Source organism: Electrophorus electricus, chromosome 2 (genome assembly GCF_041902795.1).
Source record: "Electrophorus electricus isolate QZ-2024a chromosome 2, ASM4190279v1, whole genome shotgun sequence".
NCBI classification, from domain to species: Eukaryota; Metazoa; Chordata; class Actinopteri; order Gymnotiformes; family Gymnotidae; genus Electrophorus; species Electrophorus electricus.
In genome coordinates, this window is record NC_137498.1 from 21,743,869 (window position 1) to 21,765,089 (window position 21,221).

Here is a 21,221-nt window from a genome sequence, read left to right on the forward strand (position 1 = left end):
GAAATACATATGGGATAAATAGGCTAAGATAATGCCAGTAGCTTGTACCTTTGGGCTACAGTACCTTGGGCCTTTACTAAAAATATGCAAACCTGGTGCAAACAGTTAATTTTATAATATTTATGAAAACGCAGTAATCAGTGTTCTGTAGTCTATTTTTCATATCATGTGACACCAGAGGAATTTGACCCATGACCCATTTACTCTCACTTTCTTGTCTAGAAATAGGCTTCATCTACATCTGGAAAACTGGAAGCAGAACTCTTCATATTTAAAGAAAAAAAAATGTTTTCTGCACTTACATTTCTTTTTCTGTATGAGTGGCAATGATTTATGATCTTCTCTGAAGTTCTAACTGGCATAGATGACCTGTCAGACCACTGGAAAGAACAATGACTTTATGTGAAACCTATCTCTGGTTGAGCCCATTTTAAGGCTTGGATGTGAAAGTGTTTGTAGTAGTTGATACTGCTGAAATTTCCAAAGTAGACCCTTGACTGAAAACAGAAATTGCAGGACTGAAAGATGTAACAATGCCAAACTATATCATAGCCATTAGATAAGTTTAATACATAATTTAAATGTACTTAATGTGTTGGTTTTGGAGAAACACTGCATAATTTGGTGGTTTCATCATGAGATGACTGACAGAATGCATAGCTTCAACTTATTTAGTCTCGTTATATAGTTTCTAGATGCTTACTAAATACATTTTTGATACTTTAATTTTGGATTAAATGAAATATTAATCATTGATGAAGATTTTTAATCTTTAATATGTCTCTGGAAAATCAGTTTATAAAGTCTAAAGTTCACAATGAGTGGTGCCGACACAGTTCATAAGGTTAGGAGAGATAACTATGGTAACCAAGAGAGATGGTGATTCTTTTGTGCCATGATGCTACAGAATGTAGGTTCTATTTATTTTTTTATTTTTTTATTTTAATAAGCAGACAGGCTTAGGAACTGAACACTTTAAAATGCAAATCCATCTTAACATTATCCATTTCTAACATTACCTGCAAATTCTGACATTTTGACTGTGAGAAATATTTCTGAGATAATAACTTGCAACTTGAGTTCAAATATTAGTCCAGATCTCTTACCTCTACAACATTTAGCTAAAACCTTTATCCAATGCAACTTACAAATATGACCCAGTACAATTTGAACAATTGAGGGCTAAGGGCCTTGCTCAGGGGCTAAATAGTGGCAATTTAGTGGTGGTGGGGGGACTCAAACTAGCAACCTTTTGAATGCTAGTTAAGTAGCTTAACAACTGACCTACTACTGCCCCCTTAACAGTCTTATATAAAATTCATGTGTCAGTACACCAGGAATGGCTATTCATAACTGGCAAATGCTGATGCACATAATAATATGTAACAAGCTAACTATGATAATGACTTTGATGGTATTTAATGCCAATAAGACGGTAAAGCATCTAACACATATACATAGAGAATGGTTTCTCTTAAAGAAAGTGCTTCTTCAGGTCACAGTTTTATGAACGAAATCGAGAGCCTAAGATTAATGTTTAGACAGTATTTTAAAGGGAAACACATTGTAAACTTTGCACTTATGTTTCTTATTTAATTCAGCTGAATATTTCTCTAACTGGGAAAGCCTTTTGCTCCATATTAAGTGCATCTTCATAGCTGGTTGTGGCTGGCCAGCTTCACAGTTTCCCACAAGCTTATGCTCACCTTTTCAAATCAGCACATTTTTCTTTCTTTCTTTGCCAAGTACAGTGCTTCTAAACCATGTGCAAGATGTCATGTAACAAAAAATGTTCGTGCACTGAGTGACACGTACCACATTTCCCATTACTTGTGCTCTCTGAGCCTTGATTGACATTCACCTGCAGGTCACTAGAGCCAGTGACCACTGCACAAACCATGCAAATGTGTGGGGCCCCACAGATCATGGGGCTCCCTGCTGGCCACAAGCACTTGAGTGAAAAAACTAACAAAAAAACATGTAAACCCATTTTTTTCTCATTGTTTGACAACGAGCATGTAACATGCTAGCTAGCTAATCAGGACCCTTGAATGCCATGAAATGCTCCTATCCTACAAAAGAGAAAAAAAGGAAAATAAATCATGATGGTTCTGTTCTGACTGCAGTAAGAAGATAAATAAATATTGTATTTTGCTGTAAAAATGTCTTTGTTTAGAGCCCCCAGACATAACTTTGCAAATCTGCCCCTGACTAGAGCATGCGAGGTACTGCTGAGAAACAGAAGCTCACTCTTCTCCTCATCAGCCCTTTTGGGTTCATCAGAAGTGTTCCAGACTGAAATTGTCTAACCTTATTTTTTTGGGGGGGGGGTTTGTCTGTTTCACACTATTTCCCCTTTAGCTTCTGGTTTCCATTCTTTCCGCCATCTGTCCTTCCAGTCTTGTTTCTCTCTGTCTCTCTCTCTCTTCGGCTTCCTTTTGTTCTTTCTCTCCCAGAGGAGTCCACTTCATAGAGCTGAAACATTTACTGAGCGGCTATAAATTGACCACTCACAGCTGGCATGTCAGTGTCTTTTTTTCTTCTTCTGTGTGTTATGGACTTAGCTTCCTTTACTTTTGTAGGCCTTATTTACACTAATCATGTTTATGTTAGAGTCAAAGGCCCAGTAGTCAGTTTATAGCGTTCTGCTGTCTTAATGCCTTTGGAGGTGTTTTATGTAGTACTGTGCATTAAGCTAGGACAAGTGTTAAGCGTAAACACTGGCTTGTCATTCGTGTGTGTGTGTTTGAGTATCTGGGATAGATGAATAGCAGGAAAATGGTTGGTGTTCTTTGGCATACTGCTAACACTTTCATTTCTCTCATTTCATTCCTTGACACAGAACCTGCTGTTTTCCAGGTCTGCTGTGATTATGGGTGGCTTTGCATCTCCACATCCCACATCAAACACGACAGTGGATGTGGAACTACATCCAAATGACATCACAGAATCCTCATGCATTATTCCCCTTTAGCTCTGAGATCATGTTAAAAATGACCACATTTTAATTACAATGAAATCCATGTGTTTTAAAGCAGTGAGTGATTCTGTGGTTTCCCTAAATGCTAACACTGACGCAAAAAAAAAAACCTTCAATTGAAGTGGGAAGTAAAAGCTTTCATTTAACATTCAGACAAATGTGATATGTGTGATATATGAAGTGGTGTGTAAAACAGCTTGTCATCGTTAGTCAGGCAACCTCAGAGAGCAGTTCTTACTCTTATTACTGCATTTAGCATTTATAGGAAATAAGATTCTGACTGAATGAAGAGAATTTTCCTTCTCTGCACAATACACATTTTCCCCCATTTGTTTACCTCAGAAATTAATTAAAATTAAAATGGGAACTAGGATATTATTGATCTGATTTACCACACCATGGAAATTGTACATTTCTGATGAGAATAAGCCTTTTAGGGTCAAAACGCAGACTTACCCTCGGTGGGAATCTGGCCCACCCAGTCAACACAGGCCCAGATGGGTGCCTCTCCCAAGCAGTGAACTGCACAAGTCAGTTGCATGGACCAGTGGAGTCAGGAATATGAGTACTGGGATAGTGACTTTTCTGGCAGGGCTAGAGAAAGATATGCATGCTTGTATAGGCTAAGAAAGACAGTGACATCTGTTAAGTGAGTTGAACTGTCTGTTTCAATGTTGCGCATACAATGGCATTTGACTCTAACTCTCCAATACATGGTGGAGACAGGGCATAGCAGATCTAAGGTAAAATTAAGGTTGTTAAGTAATACTATGTATTAGATTATTTTTTAAAAATTCCTGTCTCATCTTTCCAGTCCGTTATCATATCTTTATATTTTTCCTCACACTTGTGCCTTCTAACAGAGACCTGGGAGTTAGAGCAGTGTTGTACTTTTCTGGGCTGAGAATGAGCAGCACTCATGTACTTGCACAAATGGTCATTCCACTTGGTATCCAGTATTCCTGACAGGATCATCCATGTTGTGCACAGGCAGGTTATTGGTCTGTAGTTGGATGATGTTTGGCCCTTGTGGTCTTTCATGACCTGTGCTGTTCTGCCTTCTGTTAGCTTGCACGGATGAGAGCCGATAAATAGCAGCTGGTTCATTTGTTCATCTAGTTGACCATGTAGACCTGTTCATTCCTCAAATCAGTAGGCATGGATAATGTTTGGGGAATGCCCAGTTCATCATGTTTCTGACCCACTCTTGTACATCTGCTGTTGTAATGCTTACTGGTTCATGCTTTGGAAGATTGCATGCTCTGCTTTGATATCTCGTGACCACCGAACACTGGTATTGTGTGATGATTCATTCTCTTATATGCTCTTCCACTAGTGTTCTGTTTCAGCGCTGGGTAGATCCACATTCAAGATTCTGTTGCACTGTAACTGAGAGTATACTTTGGATGTTTCGCTGGCAAAGAGCGTATTTATTCTTTTGGCTGCTGCTTCTTTTGTGTATCTCTGAAGTCTGGATGCCATTGCTGTTATTCTTTGTTTAGTAGACTCTAGAACCTCACTCATGGGCCGCCTGTCATTTTGCTGACTTCCATCTGACGTGTCTTTATATTGGTGTCCATTCTATGCTTCCAAGGACAGCAGCACAAATTACCTGTTGCTTGTATTTTATAGCCTAGAGCCTTAAGCATGTCCACAGCAGTAGCAAATACAAGTTTGTTAGTTTGTTGGTTTAATGTATACTGATTGTTGGGATTGTTCTTATTGGTACATTAATATCTGCTAGCATACTGTCTAAGGTTAACTTGCTACTAAGTTGGGGGAAACTACAGTGATTTACAGTAATTAGATTAGTCATGATCAGCATGATGAGATAATTTTTTGTATAGTAAACTAGAAAATACTACCAATGGGATCTAACACAGCAGAGAGGATGCCAGATGCAGGCTGTGCAAAGATTGCAAAGATGCCCCTGAGACAATCCAGCCCATAATAATGGGATGTAAGATGCTAGCAGGCAGAACGCCATGGAACATACATGGAACGCCATAACCAAGTGGCTGGCACAGTATAGAGAAACATCTGTGACAAGTATGGGCTGGGAGGGCAAAGTGGGATACACCCCTGAAGGTGGTGGAGAATAACTAAGCTAAGATCCTGTGAGACTTCTAGATATAAACTGACAAAATGGTAATGGCTAACCAATTGGACATAGTTGTGATGGACAAACATCAGAAGAGGGCTATAGTGGTAGATGTAGCAATCCCAAGTGATAGCAAAATCTGGAACAAGGAGCATAAAAATCTCCAGAAATACCCAGGGGCTGAAAGAAGAGCTAGAAAAGATGTGGAAGGTGAAGGCAATAATGACATTGCTTATTGACAATAAAGCAATAGTGACATTGCTTCTGAGGTTCTAGTTAGAGTTAACTGCAATCTGGAATTTGGTATTAGCACCAGGTGTTTTTGACTTTTTCTTGTGCACATTTTTTTTTGCCCTAATACTAGTATGTCAGAATAGGGCTGACTGAAAGACGGCTTCAGATACTCATGCCACTGCTGATGGTTCCTGTTTTTACTCTTCTTCTGATTGGATGCAGAGTCAGAACCCAAACAGAGCAGGGGCCCACCCAGCACACTGACCCTGTAGAGCATGAGCCACAGGGCATCAGCCTCTAGATTAAGGCCCGGAGTGGCACATTACTATCATAAATGCTTCCAGGAAGCCTTAGTAGACATTCTGAATAAACATGCTATCTAAGCATGCACACAGATGTGGTCCAACAAGTTCTAATAGGATCTGGAGTTTGTGTTACAAGTGCTTTCATATGCTCACTAATCTATCCCATTTCTGATATTGTGAACAAGCAAATGAACAAAAACAGCAGTTTACTATCTTCACAGATGTAACTTGGTTAGATAAATAGCTTGATGTGATCACTTTTCTGTTTCAAATATAATCATTTCAAGCCTTCGTAATTAGTTTTGTCTACTAGGAGGCAGGTGATGTATGGTATTTACCCAGTATGGCTGTATCATTGCTCGCATGTATCTTGTTTGATATTTATAGAGTATTCCAAGTGCTTCCCATTTGTTTTATGTCACCACATTCCCTTGAAGTGTAGTCAAGCACGGGACGTCCAGGCTCCCATTTCTTCACAGTGATTCACAGACTCCAAGGTCAAAGATCCAGGGTTGTTCCCTGATGATGAGAGAACTGTCTTACCCCATAACATCTTTTAATGATTATCAGTCACAGCAATGGGAACAAGTCTAATCTTGGCACCGGCAGTTGTGCTGTTGTGATGCTGGCCATTGACAGGATTTCTGCAGATTTTACAGGTGGCTGTATCCATAGCAGCAGGACACAGGCTGTGACCATAATCTCATAATATCTTCAAATCCTTTTGCTCTCCCTCCCTATTATGTCGCTATTACAGGTTTTTTGGTGACTGACAATTCTTTGGATGTTAGGAAATTGATGACATGCAGATGTCTGAATGGATCTCTCAGCATGTGTACTATCTGACAAATACACTCTTCACTTGGCGCTGGTACCAGAGCATTATATAAGAAGGCAATGTAAGATTCTGCCCCTATGCTGTTACATCCCACATGATAAGGCAACTTCATGTAATCAGTATGAATTGTGTAACTTCAGCATGCTTTCAGTGACTCCTGAGAGATTCTTTGTGCAGTTGGAAGCTGCCTGACTGTTCTTTAACACACCCTTGTTTTGACAGTTTTATGGGCCAGCTGTTGGTGCCAATCAGACTCTAGACACTGGAGCCTCCAAGCCGACCTCAGCCAGTGGCGAACAGCCAGTCCTTTCTAAGCCAATTAGGTCGGTCAAAACTGGAAGCATGTCTGGGTGTTAAGGACCCCTGGGGTTAATCCTGAGTCAGACTTTGCCCCTTTCCTACTGCTGATGTCAGCGGCGTCAGACCTGATTTCTCGTTAAAACACAAACACACACAGATACACACACAAACACACATTAGCAGAACGTTGTAGAACAACACTTATCCAAGCATGTTCCTTTCTTTACTAGGTTATCTTGGAGCCTTGTTTTTTTCTCATATCACAGATCATAAATACATAAAGACACATTGTGCATCATCACTTAATGGACAGTAGGATACACCTCTCCTGCACTCATTTGTCTGCCAGGGAAGAGCTAAGCAAACATCAGAGCCTGAGGCACCATGCAAATGTTTTGTGTGTGTTTGTGCAGGTTTCAGTCAGTGCTGTGTGTGCATGAATGTGTGTGATCGCACAGAACAACTGCAGGGCCTGGGATTTCAGCCCAAACAGTTTCCACAACAAACTGGGCTTTGGAGACAGCCAATTAAAGTATGAAATTACCACCCAATCTCATCAGTGAACAGACATTATGTCTTTGTCTCTATTTCTTTGTGTATCACTCTTTCCCTCCTTCTCTGCTATGCTCTGGTTTGTCTCTATATGTTCTCTTATTCTCTTTCATACACCCTTTTTGTTCGTCCTGTTTGCTTCTTTCATTCTTCAATTCTTTCTTTTTTTTCTGTCATTTTCTTTGTTTCGATCTTAGATTTTCTCACATGCTTTCTGTGTTTCATGCATTCTCCTTTACCATACTTGATTTCTTTCTTCCTCTCTCTTTCTTCACACACAGATACACACACACACACAAACACACACACACACACACACACACAAACTGACATATTCAGGGACTGAGACAGCAAGGGACCAGCTACCCGTACTCCAACATCCACACAGAGCCATGCCCCAAGGCATAGGGAGCAGGGCTGTGCCTCTTGGAGCATGGCTGATCTAAACCAGAGCCAGACAGGTTCTCTTTTTCCACTGACTCGGCACGCTGCTGCTTAAGATGGGCAACAGCTTCAACCCAGATCCGCTGCGAAGTGCTACAGTGCACAGCTCGCGACTGCAAGCCATTTTTCTATTCCCTTTTTCACATGCGCTCACGTGAGCCATTTTCAAGTCAGCTTTGAGACCTTAGACTTTATCTTTCAGTCTGGGGTGGCACAAGGACATGTGTGTCATGAGATCCTGCTGATACGTTGCGGTTTTCTTCTAGGTTTGAATAGATGTAGTTAGTCCTGCCAGTGAGCATGTACAGTATTGATTCTTTCCTGGATACAGAATGTGTCTGCAAGGGAAGGAACTCTTGCTAACTGAGCAGTTTGGGGGGGGGGGGGGGGGTTTGTGGTTTTTTTTCATCAGTTAGCTGGTTCATTACAAAGGCTCACTGTTTCATTAGCTCCACAGCAAAATCTTGAACCAATTTAATTAGCCACAGGAGAGTAATGGAATGTTTAACAGATAATTTGTGAATAGGTCTTAAAACTGTATTTTCCTACAGGTTTTTAAATGCAGTAATATTTTAAAGCATCAATTGTTTTGTATTTAAGAGACATTAGACATGCTTATTGAGGTTAGATTGCCTTGTGTGGTTTCACCATGTATTTCTGGTGCATTTGGCATCACTTAACATGTGTTACTGACTGTTGGTTTTCCACTGACTGCTGGTTTGTCTACATTTACTCCAAGTATATGCTTGGAAACATTCAGTCTTCAGTTATATTAGTGTATCCACTAAACATTTGCTTTCATTTTCACTGACAGTCATTAACTGGAAATTTTCTGAGTCATATTCTTCAGAACAAGCCATATTCATGAAGCTTATAAATGCCTTGCTAGATCAACTTAGAGAGCAGAGGTTAAAAAGAGAGGTTTCCCAAGGAAGGAAAGTAGAATCAGTATTGTTTTTGTTATAATCTAGTCTTGATATTAAAGGAATCAGATTAAATCAAAGCAGTGGAATCATCCACCCCTACCCCAAACACAGTGGGTTCAGTTGCCAGCACACTGTAAACCCAGTGCTGAAATTATTTGAGATTATTTGAGAATTATTTGAGGCCAGTTTAAAATTACTCAGTCCCTGTCACTTGTCAACAATACAGTGCTAACAGTGATTGTGTGGATAGCACATGAGTGTTGGTGTAGCACAAACAGTAGGATTTTCTTTAATTAGTATTAAATATGCAGGCGTGAGGTCCGTGTTCATAGAGACGGAATTCAACCCCTGAGGTGATGCAGAAAACGAAAACAAATGTTCTTGGCTGTTAATCACAACATAACCTGCTGAACTGTAGCAACGGATATTTAAGTCAAAGAGTCTGCCCGAATGTTTTGAAACGCACCATTTCCAAATTGCTAAACTTAGTAGACAGGAATATTACGCAAACGCAATAGAATCCAGATACAGACAAGTCCACGACAGGCCAGAAGCCCTGTGCTGAGTGGAATATAGAATTAGGTTTAACCAGCATAGTCCTTTGTTTGTTTGTTTTTTCTTTTCTTAAAGAAGCCATTATATAGCAGTATTATCGCTTACATATAAACAAAACCCGTTATAATCTCGAAATAAAAATGCTCATCGAATTACAGTGAATTTGCTCACTTTTTCACTTTAGCACTTATTTTAGAAATTCGTTCGTTCTTCGTAAACTAGACCGCCACTAATGAACTATTCCTTCTGCAATACTGCCTATGGAAGGCTTCGAGTGCAACTAGACATAGTAAACAGGGCGTATAGGAATTTCACTCTGCAGCAAAGCCGTTATCTGCATATAAAAGATATGAGAAGCAACTTAAAAAAAACAAAAACAAAAAAACAACAACAACAACTGACGATTGGCCAAGATGATAAACATTAAGCGCAGCATCAGGCTTTAGATACCATGTGGTTAGCATTACAAAAAGTGTTCGTACAATGGACTGACTTAAGCTATTTGAAAAAGTTGATACTATTAACGGCTATATACATGCTTTCCATCAACATCAAAAAGGACGCTTCGCACATTAAGGTGCAAAGGAGCAGGTGCTGCAGCGCCCACGGTCCTCTCCCCCGCTACAAACAGTGCATTTATTTGACGAAGCACAATCCTGTGATCTTGGGATCAGTGTCCTTCACACTTAATGGCATTTAACGCCGAAAATTACGCAGTATGTCTAGTGTTGTGCAGTGTTTTTCATCCCACTAGCCCCCTCTGTTTGCATTCAAACAGGTGTATGATCCAAAGGGAATTGTTCACTTTGTTTATAACACACAAAACGTTAAAGGGAGATGGATTGTTTGTGCTTTTCAAATGATGCTCGGAGGAACTTTTGCATTTTGCACTTTTGGAGAAAAGGCCTCTATAAATTCCACAGGGCTGAGCTCATAATGCACATGTTCATGTTTATGCTACGGATGTGTTAAATAAGCTCCTAAACGGTGTCCTTTGTAATCATGAGGGATTTGCGTAAGCAGTCAATTCCACGTAAAAATGATCTCAGGAGTCTTTCCATTGAGGTTCTCTTTTTATTTTTCCTGTGTTGCACGAAAGCATCATTGTTTGGTTTATGTTCAGAGTTTCAACAAATAAGTGATTGCTCCTAGGGGAAATATGACAAACTGACGAGCCTAGCATCTTCTTGCTGTGCAGGATAGCCTTTCTGTGTTGCATTTGGTTTGTACAGGGCTTGCCCTTACTATAGCACTACTCTGGTCCAAGCAGATTCTGAGCAAACAAGTTGAGATAAAGCTCTTTCATCAGGAGAACTGTATAAAGTTTTCCAGTCATGAAAAGCTTTGCTTGAGAACGCAGTTCCACTGTTTGATGCCAGACTGATTTCCTTGTTAGTTTTAACCACAGCTTTGATCACACAAACGTCTCCATTCTGCAGAACAAAGCTGCCTTAACTACAGCTTACAAAAGGTCTCATGGGAGAACCAGATATCTTACAGAATTTTGTTAAACAAAGCTATTTAAGAACACGCTGCATTACTCCAGCTTTGTCCCAGTACAGTACAAACAAATGTCCAAGCAGTGACCAGTTATATGATTTTTGAAGGAAGACTTCACAGCTCTGTTTTTTGCGTCTGTTGTAAAATATAAATTTTACAAATGCAACTGTTGTAAAATATAAATTTTACAAGAGATTTTTAATACATTAAAGCAAAGTGCTACCTTTCAGTCAGCACAAAGACCCCTTACCCAGAAACAACATACCAGGTTTAACACTTTTGGAAAACATGATACAACTTGATCCAGGATCTGCTGTAGGGGATCTTCTTTCTGGGGTTCATTGTTGGGACTTGGGAACCAAGAGACAGCTAAAAGCCTCAGGTTCTTTGTTTGGACATAAGAAGATGGGGTCTGTTCAAAAACTCATGGGTCTTGTCAGACTTATCGAAAGCACCGGTCTCTATATGTCTGTACAAAGTATACCTCCTTTCAAAAAGGGGAGAGGTTCAGGAAGATGAATACCTCTTTTGCTGCTTAAGATGGGCAACTGCTGCTAATGAATCAGACATATAGGCAATGGACATAAGAAAGCCATATAATGTATAGTCTGGGTGACAGCAGTGTGGAGAACGCTTTAAAATGGCTTCATAGTTGTATTTTCAGTGTATTTCATTCACTGTTTGTGCTCCTGTCAATTTCCTAGACACAGTTGAATTTCTCAAATTTTCAGTGTTTATGATGTGGATCAGAGCTACAAAGTGTTATAAATACTCTCTGTTAATTGTATTCAATTACTTTATCCATTCTGTCACATTGAAGGGAGACGTATTCAATCTCTGTATCTGCATGCATCACAAATTACTTTTTCCTGCCATGATCTGTGCATGCTGCGATCATCTGCGATGCTGAGGTCACTGGTCTCTGTGCGCAGCGTAGCCCTGGAAAAAGCAGCCCCGCAAAGTTTCACAGCTCATTAGAACTGAGAACAAAGCAGGCAACTATTGGCTTTGGCTGCAGATAAAGGCAGATCATGAGATCTGCATTTATCTGATCATGAGATCATTGGGCACGTGCTGGTGCTAGCGACAGCAGAAAGACATCACGGCTACAATTCACGCCTCTCGCACAAGTACATACCTGGGTTCTAAAGTCTTTCCTGTTATGGGTGGTGGTGCGGGGGGGGGGGGGGGGGGCGGGTAGCTGATGGATGCCGGAGATGAGAACATAGCTAACGAGATTGCACTGGACTTTAATGCTGGTCACCCACAGCAGGGGTTCTTTTACAGATACGTTACAGAAGCTAACATTAGCCATATAACAACACAGCAGTGTCTAATGCTGAATGTGTATGCTGTTTTATTTATTTTCTTTTGTTTATTTTAATCCATATGTAAGGCTCCTCGGACATTGCTATCATCGCCTATGGCAGAAATAATCATTACCTAAAATAAATCTTCAAGTGCATAGTTACATTAGTCGGGAATAAAGCCAATGTTCAAAGTCCAACATCTTTTTGACTGATGTGTTGTTCCAGTTGAAAGCATTATTACTGGAATTCTTTTGTATGTATGCCAGTAACCGTTGGAGCAATCCCTGGAACGAAATTTGGGCCATTGTTTGAGTCCGGTTAGTTTGAAAACATGAACTATAATGGACATGGACTAGACAGAGAATAATTGTGACAGGACATCATTCACATTGGCTGGTTTGCACACATAGGTTAGTGAGAGGCACATGCACTAGAGCTTGGCCTCTTGGTAGCTCTAGTGATGGAGCTATTGGAGCTCCAGGACTTTGAGATCTTATCGTGGCTGTAGGCAGCCAGAGTCTCTGTATGGTGCCCTTTCAGTAAACTGACTGCTACCACTCTACGTAATCTGTGTGGTGCTCTTTTAGTATGCCGACTGCTACCAGTCTACATAATCTGCAGCTTGCACGTGAGCTTTCGAAGACTTCAGTCAAGAACAGGCATAAAAACGTGGGCCAGGTTTTGAGTGTTGCAACACGGAAGGCTTTTGAGAAACACCACCACAAATTGCTCTCAGCTAAGCATCAGATGATATGGCAGTAAAGTATTGAAACGTAAAACTTTTACCATAAACACTCAGTAGCTCCAGAGGATCTGTGGGTAGTGTTTAGTCCCAGGCTGCTCCCACCAGTTTCTATTGTACTCTGAACCATTGCTCTATCGCTGTACATTTGCAGTATGCGTACAGTCCTGTGTCATTTGGTGATATGTGTGGCTTACGGCATGTGTGAACTTGCGCACAGTACTAGTGGTTAACACAGACTTCAAATCACTCCCAACATCTAGTATTTATGGCAAACATTAAACAATGTCTTTTGGTAAAGAATTACGTAGTTGTTATATCAAAATGTGCCATAATAAGGAATCATTCCATAAAGCAAACTAGCGTTTGAGGCCACTGTACCAGCATACACATTTACTGGCAGTTTTATTAGCTTCACCTCTCCCATCTTTCCCATAGGGAATAGACTCTGTTTGCATAGGCTTTTCTAATTAATTTCTAAAGAAACTGGCAGGACTTTCAGGCTTTCATGATAGTTACATCATCTCTAGCCCTAGAAGCCTATTTGATTGTCTATAATCACTTTGAGGACATTCTTTTATCCAAACAGCCGGGTCACGTAAGTGAAGCGGATTAGCTGTGTTGACAAATCAGGTTATTCATCACCATTAAGTTCTAGCTGGTGTGCATACTTGGCTGTGTGTTTGATAAATCACACTTTGTTGTGTGTATGGTTATTCCACATTCCGTTTTAGTGGCTGTTCAGATGACTTTCCACATTGATAAATGAGGGAACAGACACTTCAGAGGAAGTTTGCTGTCACAAACCATGACCTTTGAACCTAGACATCCGCCGCCGTCCGCCAGTTCAAATATTTGGCATCCATAAGGAATTCAAACAAACAAAAAACAAGAGTCTATTTTAATCACTAGCTCTGAGGGGTTGCTGGCATGTGATCCATCCCTCCACATTCCTGCCACTGATGGAATTCTGTTTGCCTGATTGTTTCCGTAGAGATTGGCCCTGTCACCATCACAACAGATCCCAAGAAGTTCCAGAATGAGTTGAGGGAACTCTACGTGCAGGTGAGTTTGTGCACCTTCTGACAGTCCCGGCGTTATGAGTCCAACAGACCTGACGTACAAATCATATCGTAAGCCATCTCTCCTGGGTTCATGTTCATTTCTATAGATGAGAAAATGATTACAGCAGTCAGACAGATGTGAGCCAAGTGCTCAGTCTGCGGAGAACATCCCCTGCTGGATTTATTGCAAACAAATAGCTCGGAATCTGCGGGGCCGTTTCCCCGAAGGCCGAGATGAGAGATGTGTATCCGGCGGAGGTGGTGTCACATTCCACCCGAGAGACTGCATCCTTGGCATGTTTGAGAGCAAACCTGGCACGCGAGTCCTGCCCGCTTGACACCGGTTTTCTTGCCATATCAGAGCTAGTGAAGCACAAGAGGTGCATTTGTCTCTTTTGTGTTTCTTTGAGGGATTGTGCATTCTAGGATGTAGCAGCGTTACAAGAGTAACAACATGCAAATAAATTCTCATTCTTTCCCTTTGCAGTTGATTGTTGCATCACAATTAATTGGAAGGGACAGGAGCTGACAGAGTGATTAAGTGCTGTTCTCCATGGGCAACTCGCTGACTGGGTTTTTGCATTTTTTTCTAAAGAGAAAGTAGAAAGTATGTTGTTTCGGTTGGCTGGAGTATGTTGCAGATGTTTGCATTGAGGAAGAGTGTGTGCATGTGTGTGTGTTGAAAGGAGCCCAGCATCCAAACAGGAGAAACTTAGATAAATGTGGCAAACTATTCTAAAGTGTGAAGAAAAATATCCAGAAACATTGATAAAATGTTAATAAAATACTTTTGTTAATTATATATCAGAAGACTGCTTAGAGTAGTTCATCCCTAAATGTTTCTTATTCCTACAGGCTGTGAAAAACCATTTCATAATGTATAACAAAGGAGGTTGTAAACACACACACACACACACACACACACACACACACACACACACACACACACACACACACACAAACTCTCTCTGTCTTATCAAAGCATGTAGGGGATAAAAAAGGGTTTTTGTGCATGTGTTTGTGTGTGTGTGTGTGTGGGGGGGGGGGGGGGGGGGGTCCCCCAAATTCCATTCCATTATTTGAAACAAAGAGACAGAAGAAACATCATTAATTTCCAGATGTTTGTTGGTCATGCATTCTTCAGGAACGCAACAAGAACATAGGTCTTCTCAACATGCATTCCCCATAGACAGAACACAGAAAGAGAGACAGGAAGTTAGAGACACATCTACAGGGACTTGGATTTGATATTTCTGAACAAATTATTGTCAGGGTGAGGTAACATATTTTAATGGCAAAACCTTTTAGAGTTCACCCAGAGGAACTTCATTGTTCAACTGGTGGCTTGTACAAACAAGGTTATGCTTACTGGCCTTCTTTTGGTTTACAACACTGACAACATTTTAAATTCATTGCTTTACATCTTTAAAAAGTGTGAAACCCAGCCCTGGTGCCCACCGTATTGCCAAGGTTTGTTGTTTACCTCACTTTAAAAAACCTTGTACATTAAGTCAAGTGTGTTAAAAACACCATTGGAAGCTCATGGGAAATTCCTACTACTTAATGGGGTGGTTGTGTTTATGAATACTGATTATTAATATTGACATCAACAGGGTGGTGGTGACTGTCCAGAGATGAGCATTGGAGCCATCAAGATTGCCTTGGAGATCTCTCTACCAGGGTCCTTCATTTATGTCTTCACCGATGCCCGTTCAAAAGACTACAAACTGACTCACGAGGTCCTCCAGCTCATTCAACAAAAGCAGTCTCAGGTAGCCACACTGCTCCGTTCACTTATAGTAAAACGTATGCTTTAGAACCCTGTACTCTATTGGAGGAGCTGTTCTAATGTGGGTGTATGTACGTGTGTGCTCGTGCGTGCATGCATGTGTGTGTGTGTGTGTGTGTGTGTGTGTGTGTGTGTGTGTGTGTGTGTGTGTGTGTGTGTGTGTGTGTGTGTGTGTGTGCGTGCGTTTGTGTGTCTGTGCATGCAAACAGGTGGTGTTTGTGTTGACTGGTGACTGTGATGACAGATCACATATTGGCTATAAGGTATATGAGGAAATAGCCTCCACCAGCTCAGGACAGGTCTTTCATCTGGACAAGAAACAGGTCAATGAGGTGAGAACTAACTTATTTCATTTATTTACTATCTTAATTTTACTTTCCTTTCTTCTTTCAATGAGGTGAGAATTTCTTTCTTTCTTTCTGTCTCTCTTTGATTTACTTATCGGTGCGCACCTTGTTCTATTTATACCAATGAATTAATTCGTGTCATGCATATGTACCAACAGGCACAGAGTATATTCAAATTCAGATTGTTTTCCAGCGCTCATGACCGATGGCGCTGCTGCTGATCAGAGCCACGTCACAGTGAATGACTGGGCAGAATGACACTTTTCTGTTGCACCACTATCACTCACAAACAGAACTGAACTAGTGAAAGTTGGGAGTACATTTCAGCTTAGTGTCCTGCTCCCAGTAAACAGTTTTGACACTGTTAACACAAGGTAATCTTCAGGGGCTTTGACCCTCAGACCTCCTGGTAATTAGGTGTTCCTGACCTATGGAGGTTGGAGGATCCCTCACCTCTGCTTTATATACCTTACTATGTCTCTAATATTCTCTCTCTCTCTCTCTCTCTCTCTCTCTCTCTCTCTCTTTCTCTCTCTCTCTCTCTCTCTCTCTCTCTCTCTCCATTCCTCCCCCCTTGACTCCTCTTCCATTTCCTCCTGCTCTCCTAACTGTCCTGGAGGAAGCCCTAAGGACCACAGACCTGGGGGCTGTTGAGTGCTTTTTGGCTTTCTGATCAGTTTTCTTTCTCTTTCCCTCATTCTTTTTTTTTTGCAGCCCCATGCTAACAGTTTAACCTGAATCCTAGTTCTAATGTTCAGAAGACATTAAAGAGAGTGAGACTAGAGGTATAGATGAAGATTTCTTAAACTCTGACTTTGAATCACTAGATATTCTTTCTTCTGTGCCTCTATATTGGTATAGCTTTAACCTAGTGATACTGTTAATCTTTACCTTTTTTGTATTTCAACTTCAGCAACTTTGCTGAAATAAGCTGAAATCTCAGTTTAGCCTTAGCAGAACAAACTGGTACCCCAAGAACACAGCATGATAAACACAATATTGTATTATATTGCGTATGCAGAAACACAGCACTATGTGCCTAATGCCTATTTACAAGCAGAGTTCACAAATCACACGTTATGGTGAAGGTAGCTTTTTATTATTATTATATTTTTAGTAACATAGAGGAATTCTTGTGCAACTACAGCTAGGCATGCTATCACCTGCACGCCTACCACAGCTCTGTCGTATGTGCTTCAGCTGTGATCAATATGATTGCGCTCAGTGCGGGAATTGTGTAGTGGAGCTCCTACGTCTGTTTGTTTGTGTTCTACTCATGTGGTTTTGGTAAGAGGCCCTGACCACATGTAAAGGCTCTAGGTTCACAGGTCACACCTCTGCAACAGATGTGAAGCCCTCTAGCTGTATATATTTGGGTCTATATCCAGCAACCTCAGAAAGATCTGTGCATGCGGGGTTAAGCTTAACCTCCTCATGTGCATTTATCTGCATGTCCATCCTCTCCATCTGTGCAATCCACCATCCATTCCAATACCAAATATTCATTATGTAGAGGCGTTTATATGTATGTAATCCATCCTTTGTATAGGTGCTGAAATGGGTTGAGGAGGCAGTGCAGTCCTCCAAAGTTCATCTGCTGTCCACAGACCACTACCATCAAGTCAGCAACACCTGGCAGATCCCCTTTGACCCCAGCCTGAAGGAGGTGACGGTCGCTCTGAGCGGACCTGACCCAGCCATTGAGATACGCAATCCACAGGGTAAGAAGCTTCTGATCAGACACATCTTTCCAAAATCTATTAATTGAATTTGGGTCCTGAAGACCAAACAAAATCTACCTGCCTCAGTTACATAGTTAGGCACTGGGCCACAAATCAACCAAGTTTGATAAAATGATCACATTTTGCATGTTTTCAGGGAAACTGATTGGGAGCAAGGATGGGCTGACAGAGCTTCTTCACATCCCAAACTCTGCCAGAGTGCTCAACCTCAAAGATCCAGAGCCAGGGATGTGGACCATAAAGGTGAGAAGCTAGTGGGTTCTCCATCTAGATGAGGTTGTGGCCTGTATAAAACAGTGTTCGCACCATAGAGCATTGGCTGTTTTGATAGTATTCATTACCATATAAATGCACAAATGTATGCAGGTATTTACAGGTATGTAGGATTAGATTTTACTTCTAAGAATATTCCTTGTTTATGTATAATTGTACGTAATGTTATTTCCACCATATGCCAGTCATGCTTTCTGAGAATGAATTCACTTTGGTCCCAGGAATCTAGTGGTAGCTATGAACTTACTATCAAGGCAAGGCCATGTTTCTGACATTGTTCTACTGTTGTTTTCTTCTTCACCTGAGGCCTGAGTAATGGGTCCTTGTTTGGGGTCCAGGGCGCATAGCATGAACTGTAGGAACTGGGGATCACTGCAGGCTGCCCCAAATCACAATCCAGGTGTTGGTTAAAGGAAATGGCACACATTTATTTTGCCTGACTGATTTGTGGTCCCTCTGGGCCCCCACCAGATCTGGAGGTCTTGGAAGGCCTGATTCTGTAGTTTTTGAATGGCTGTGCTTGGAGTGTTGAGTGATTGACATACTGTGGAATGGAAGAAGACAGCATGTGACTCTCCCACCTCACCTCACTTGGCCCAGGGCCATATCCTAGCATTGTCTATGTAGATAGTGGCTTTTACTATTGTCTCCATCTGGCTCTCCATTTTGAGCGATTTTTTTCCCTCCTGCTCTCATTCCCTTTATATCCTGTCAGTTAATGCCTGTGTGAATTGCTCATTGCTGATGGTTTGTGTTGGTTTCTGTAGCTATGTCAACTGGCTTCCAGTCCCTATGTCCCCCTGTGTCACTCCACACACTCAGTCTTGTTCACTCCTATCCTCTTCCCTTCAGGTCTGCAGCCTCTGTCCTGGCATGGCTTCGTTGGCTTATTCTTTACTTTCCTCCCTTTTTCTTTTAGGTCCTTCCTTTGGAATGTTTTTACATTCTGTTGTGCAGGAAAAGACAGCGGTCTCTCGACAGAAATGTCACCGACTTAGAAGACAGCATTTCCATAGGGGCCTAACCTGACGCTAAAGAGCTAATATAACTAATTCTAGTGAATAATTAGCATGATTGAAATGGTAAAATGCTGCATGACCTCTTTTTTTTCATTATAGTAATGCTAGCATTTTTTAATCTTTTTTTTTTTTTTTAGTAGATACTATTAAATGAGTTGGACGCTCCCTTGTTTTCCAGTGCTCATGACCGATGGCGCTGCTGCTGATCAGAGCCATGTCACAGTGAATGACTGGGCAGAATGACACTTTTCTGTTGCACCACTATCACTCACAAACAGAACTGAACTAGTGAAAGTTGGGAGTACATTTCAGCTTAGTGTCCTGCTCCCAGTAAACAGTTTTGACACTGTTAACACAAGGTAATCTTCAGGGGCTTTGACCCTCAGACCTCCTTAGGTGTTCCTGACCTATGGAGGTTGGAGGATCCCTCACCCCTACTTTATATACCTTACTATGTCTCTAATATTCTCTCTCTCTCTCTCTCTCTCTCTCTCTCTCTCTCTCTCTCTCTCTCTCTCTCTCTCTCTCTCTCTCTCTCTCTCTCTCTCTCTCTCTCTCTCTCTCTCTCTCTCTCCATTCCTCCCCCCTTGACTCCTCTTCCATTTCCTCCTGCTCTCCTAACTGTCCTGGAGGAAGCCCTAAGGACCACAGACCTGGGGGCTGTTGAGTGCTTTTTGGCTTTCTGATCAGTTTTCTTTCTCTTTCCCTCATTCTTTTTTTTTGCAGCCCCATGCTAACAGTTTATGGAAGGTTGTAATTTCCAAACTATGTGAGTGGCTCTCAGGAGCTGTTGCCATGGTTGCAGACAGTGTGGAGGGGTCTCAGAGTATGGGGCTCAAGGTAGCGCCCCAGAGTCCCCCAGAGCCCTCTGCGCTGATACAGTCATAAAAGATACAGGGGATCTCAGCAGTACCGGTGAATAAATTACTTGAATAACATGCTCTCCTTGCCAAGGGAAAAGTTCTTTTTCCCAATTATTTCAAGAAGTTCGCTCATGCACTGTGGCAATACTGTGCGTTTCATACTGGACACAAACTGGGCTGCCGTGTGCCTCAAAACAGTCTCAGCGTCCAAGTCTGTAAGAAAGTTTGTGATTTCATAGACTTGATCACTCTTTGATTATCCAGTTTTAGATGTAGCTAACTAAGAATTATTGTTTAAAAACTACTGTGTTGGTATTATAGAAGCTGTCCTCAGGCACCTTTGGAGCCACCTTATATCTCATCCATATCATTTCTATTGCACCAATCACAAGTGGAGTCCCCATGAAAAGTATGCTTTTAATTCCAGAAAATAGCTGACTGCAACAACAGCACCGCTTCATTTTGTATCTTCACAGTTCCTCTGTAAACATGATTAAAGACTTTTCCTCTCTTCAAAATGCTGCCTGTTCCATCCGCTTCAAATTCCTTTTTGAATGCATTGTTGCAGACGATCAGCGAGGGTCGACACTCAGTCCGGATCACAGGGCTGAGCACCATCGACTTTCGGGCTGGATTCTCCCGGAAGCATACGCTGTATTTCAAAATGACCTCTAGTAGACCTGTGCAAGGTAAGTAAGATTTAATCCGCCTCTAATCATGCAGTTGACCAGTTGATGGCACTTTTTTCACCTTATGTAAACATACGGGTCTTACTTCTTGTATACAGTGTCTCTGAGTCTGTGTCTCTGCATTATGAGTTTACTGAAGGACCTGTACACCTGGGGAAAATCAATTATGTTTTCTTTCTCTCTCTTACACCCCCCCCCCCCCACACACACACAAACACACACCCTCACAGGCATCCCTACCTTCATACTTCTGAACACCACGGGTCTGTCTCATCCGGCACGGGCCGACCGCCTGGAGCTCCTCAGCATCACAGGTGCAGTGATGAAGACACTGCCCATTCGCTACTACCCGGACCGCAAGCCCTACAGCATCTGGAACGTCACAGAGTTTGTGCCGCCTGACGAGTCCTTCTTCCTGAGAGTGACGGGATACGACAGCGATGGCTTCCTGTTTCAGAGGGTCTCCAGCGTCTTGTTCTCCAGCATAGTGCCTGGTTGGGCCCCCAAATTATTCTATATTTCCAAAACAGACTGGCCTTTGGTGACTTCATTAAGTTGTTAGCATTGTGGCATTCTGAAAATGGTCCTTAAAGCACAAAAGAAATTATTCTCAACCTTATCCTTTCATCATTCAAACATTGTTGGAGT

General features: G+C 41.5%; 1 protein-coding gene across 7 annotated transcripts in view; it reads left to right on the plus strand.

The window, feature by feature from the left end:
• Positions 1-21,221, plus strand: part of hmcn1 (hemicentin 1) — a 92,615-nt gene that overhangs the window by 4,762 nt on the left and 66,632 nt on the right. For all 7 annotated transcript variants that reach the window (XM_081695579.1, XM_081695578.1, XM_081695582.1 and 4 more), the window contains exons 2-8: positions 13,782-13,852; positions 15,465-15,623; positions 15,850-15,972; positions 17,537-17,708; positions 17,866-17,972; positions 20,453-20,573; positions 20,804-21,067. In XM_081695579.1, the coding sequence (XP_081551705.1) occupies positions 13,782-13,852; positions 15,465-15,623; positions 15,850-15,972; positions 17,537-17,708; positions 17,866-17,972; positions 20,453-20,573; positions 20,804-21,067 (1,017 nt within the window). The remainder of the gene's footprint in view (positions 1-13,781; positions 13,853-15,464; positions 15,624-15,849; positions 15,973-17,536; positions 17,709-17,865; positions 17,973-20,452; positions 20,574-20,803; positions 21,068-21,221) is intronic.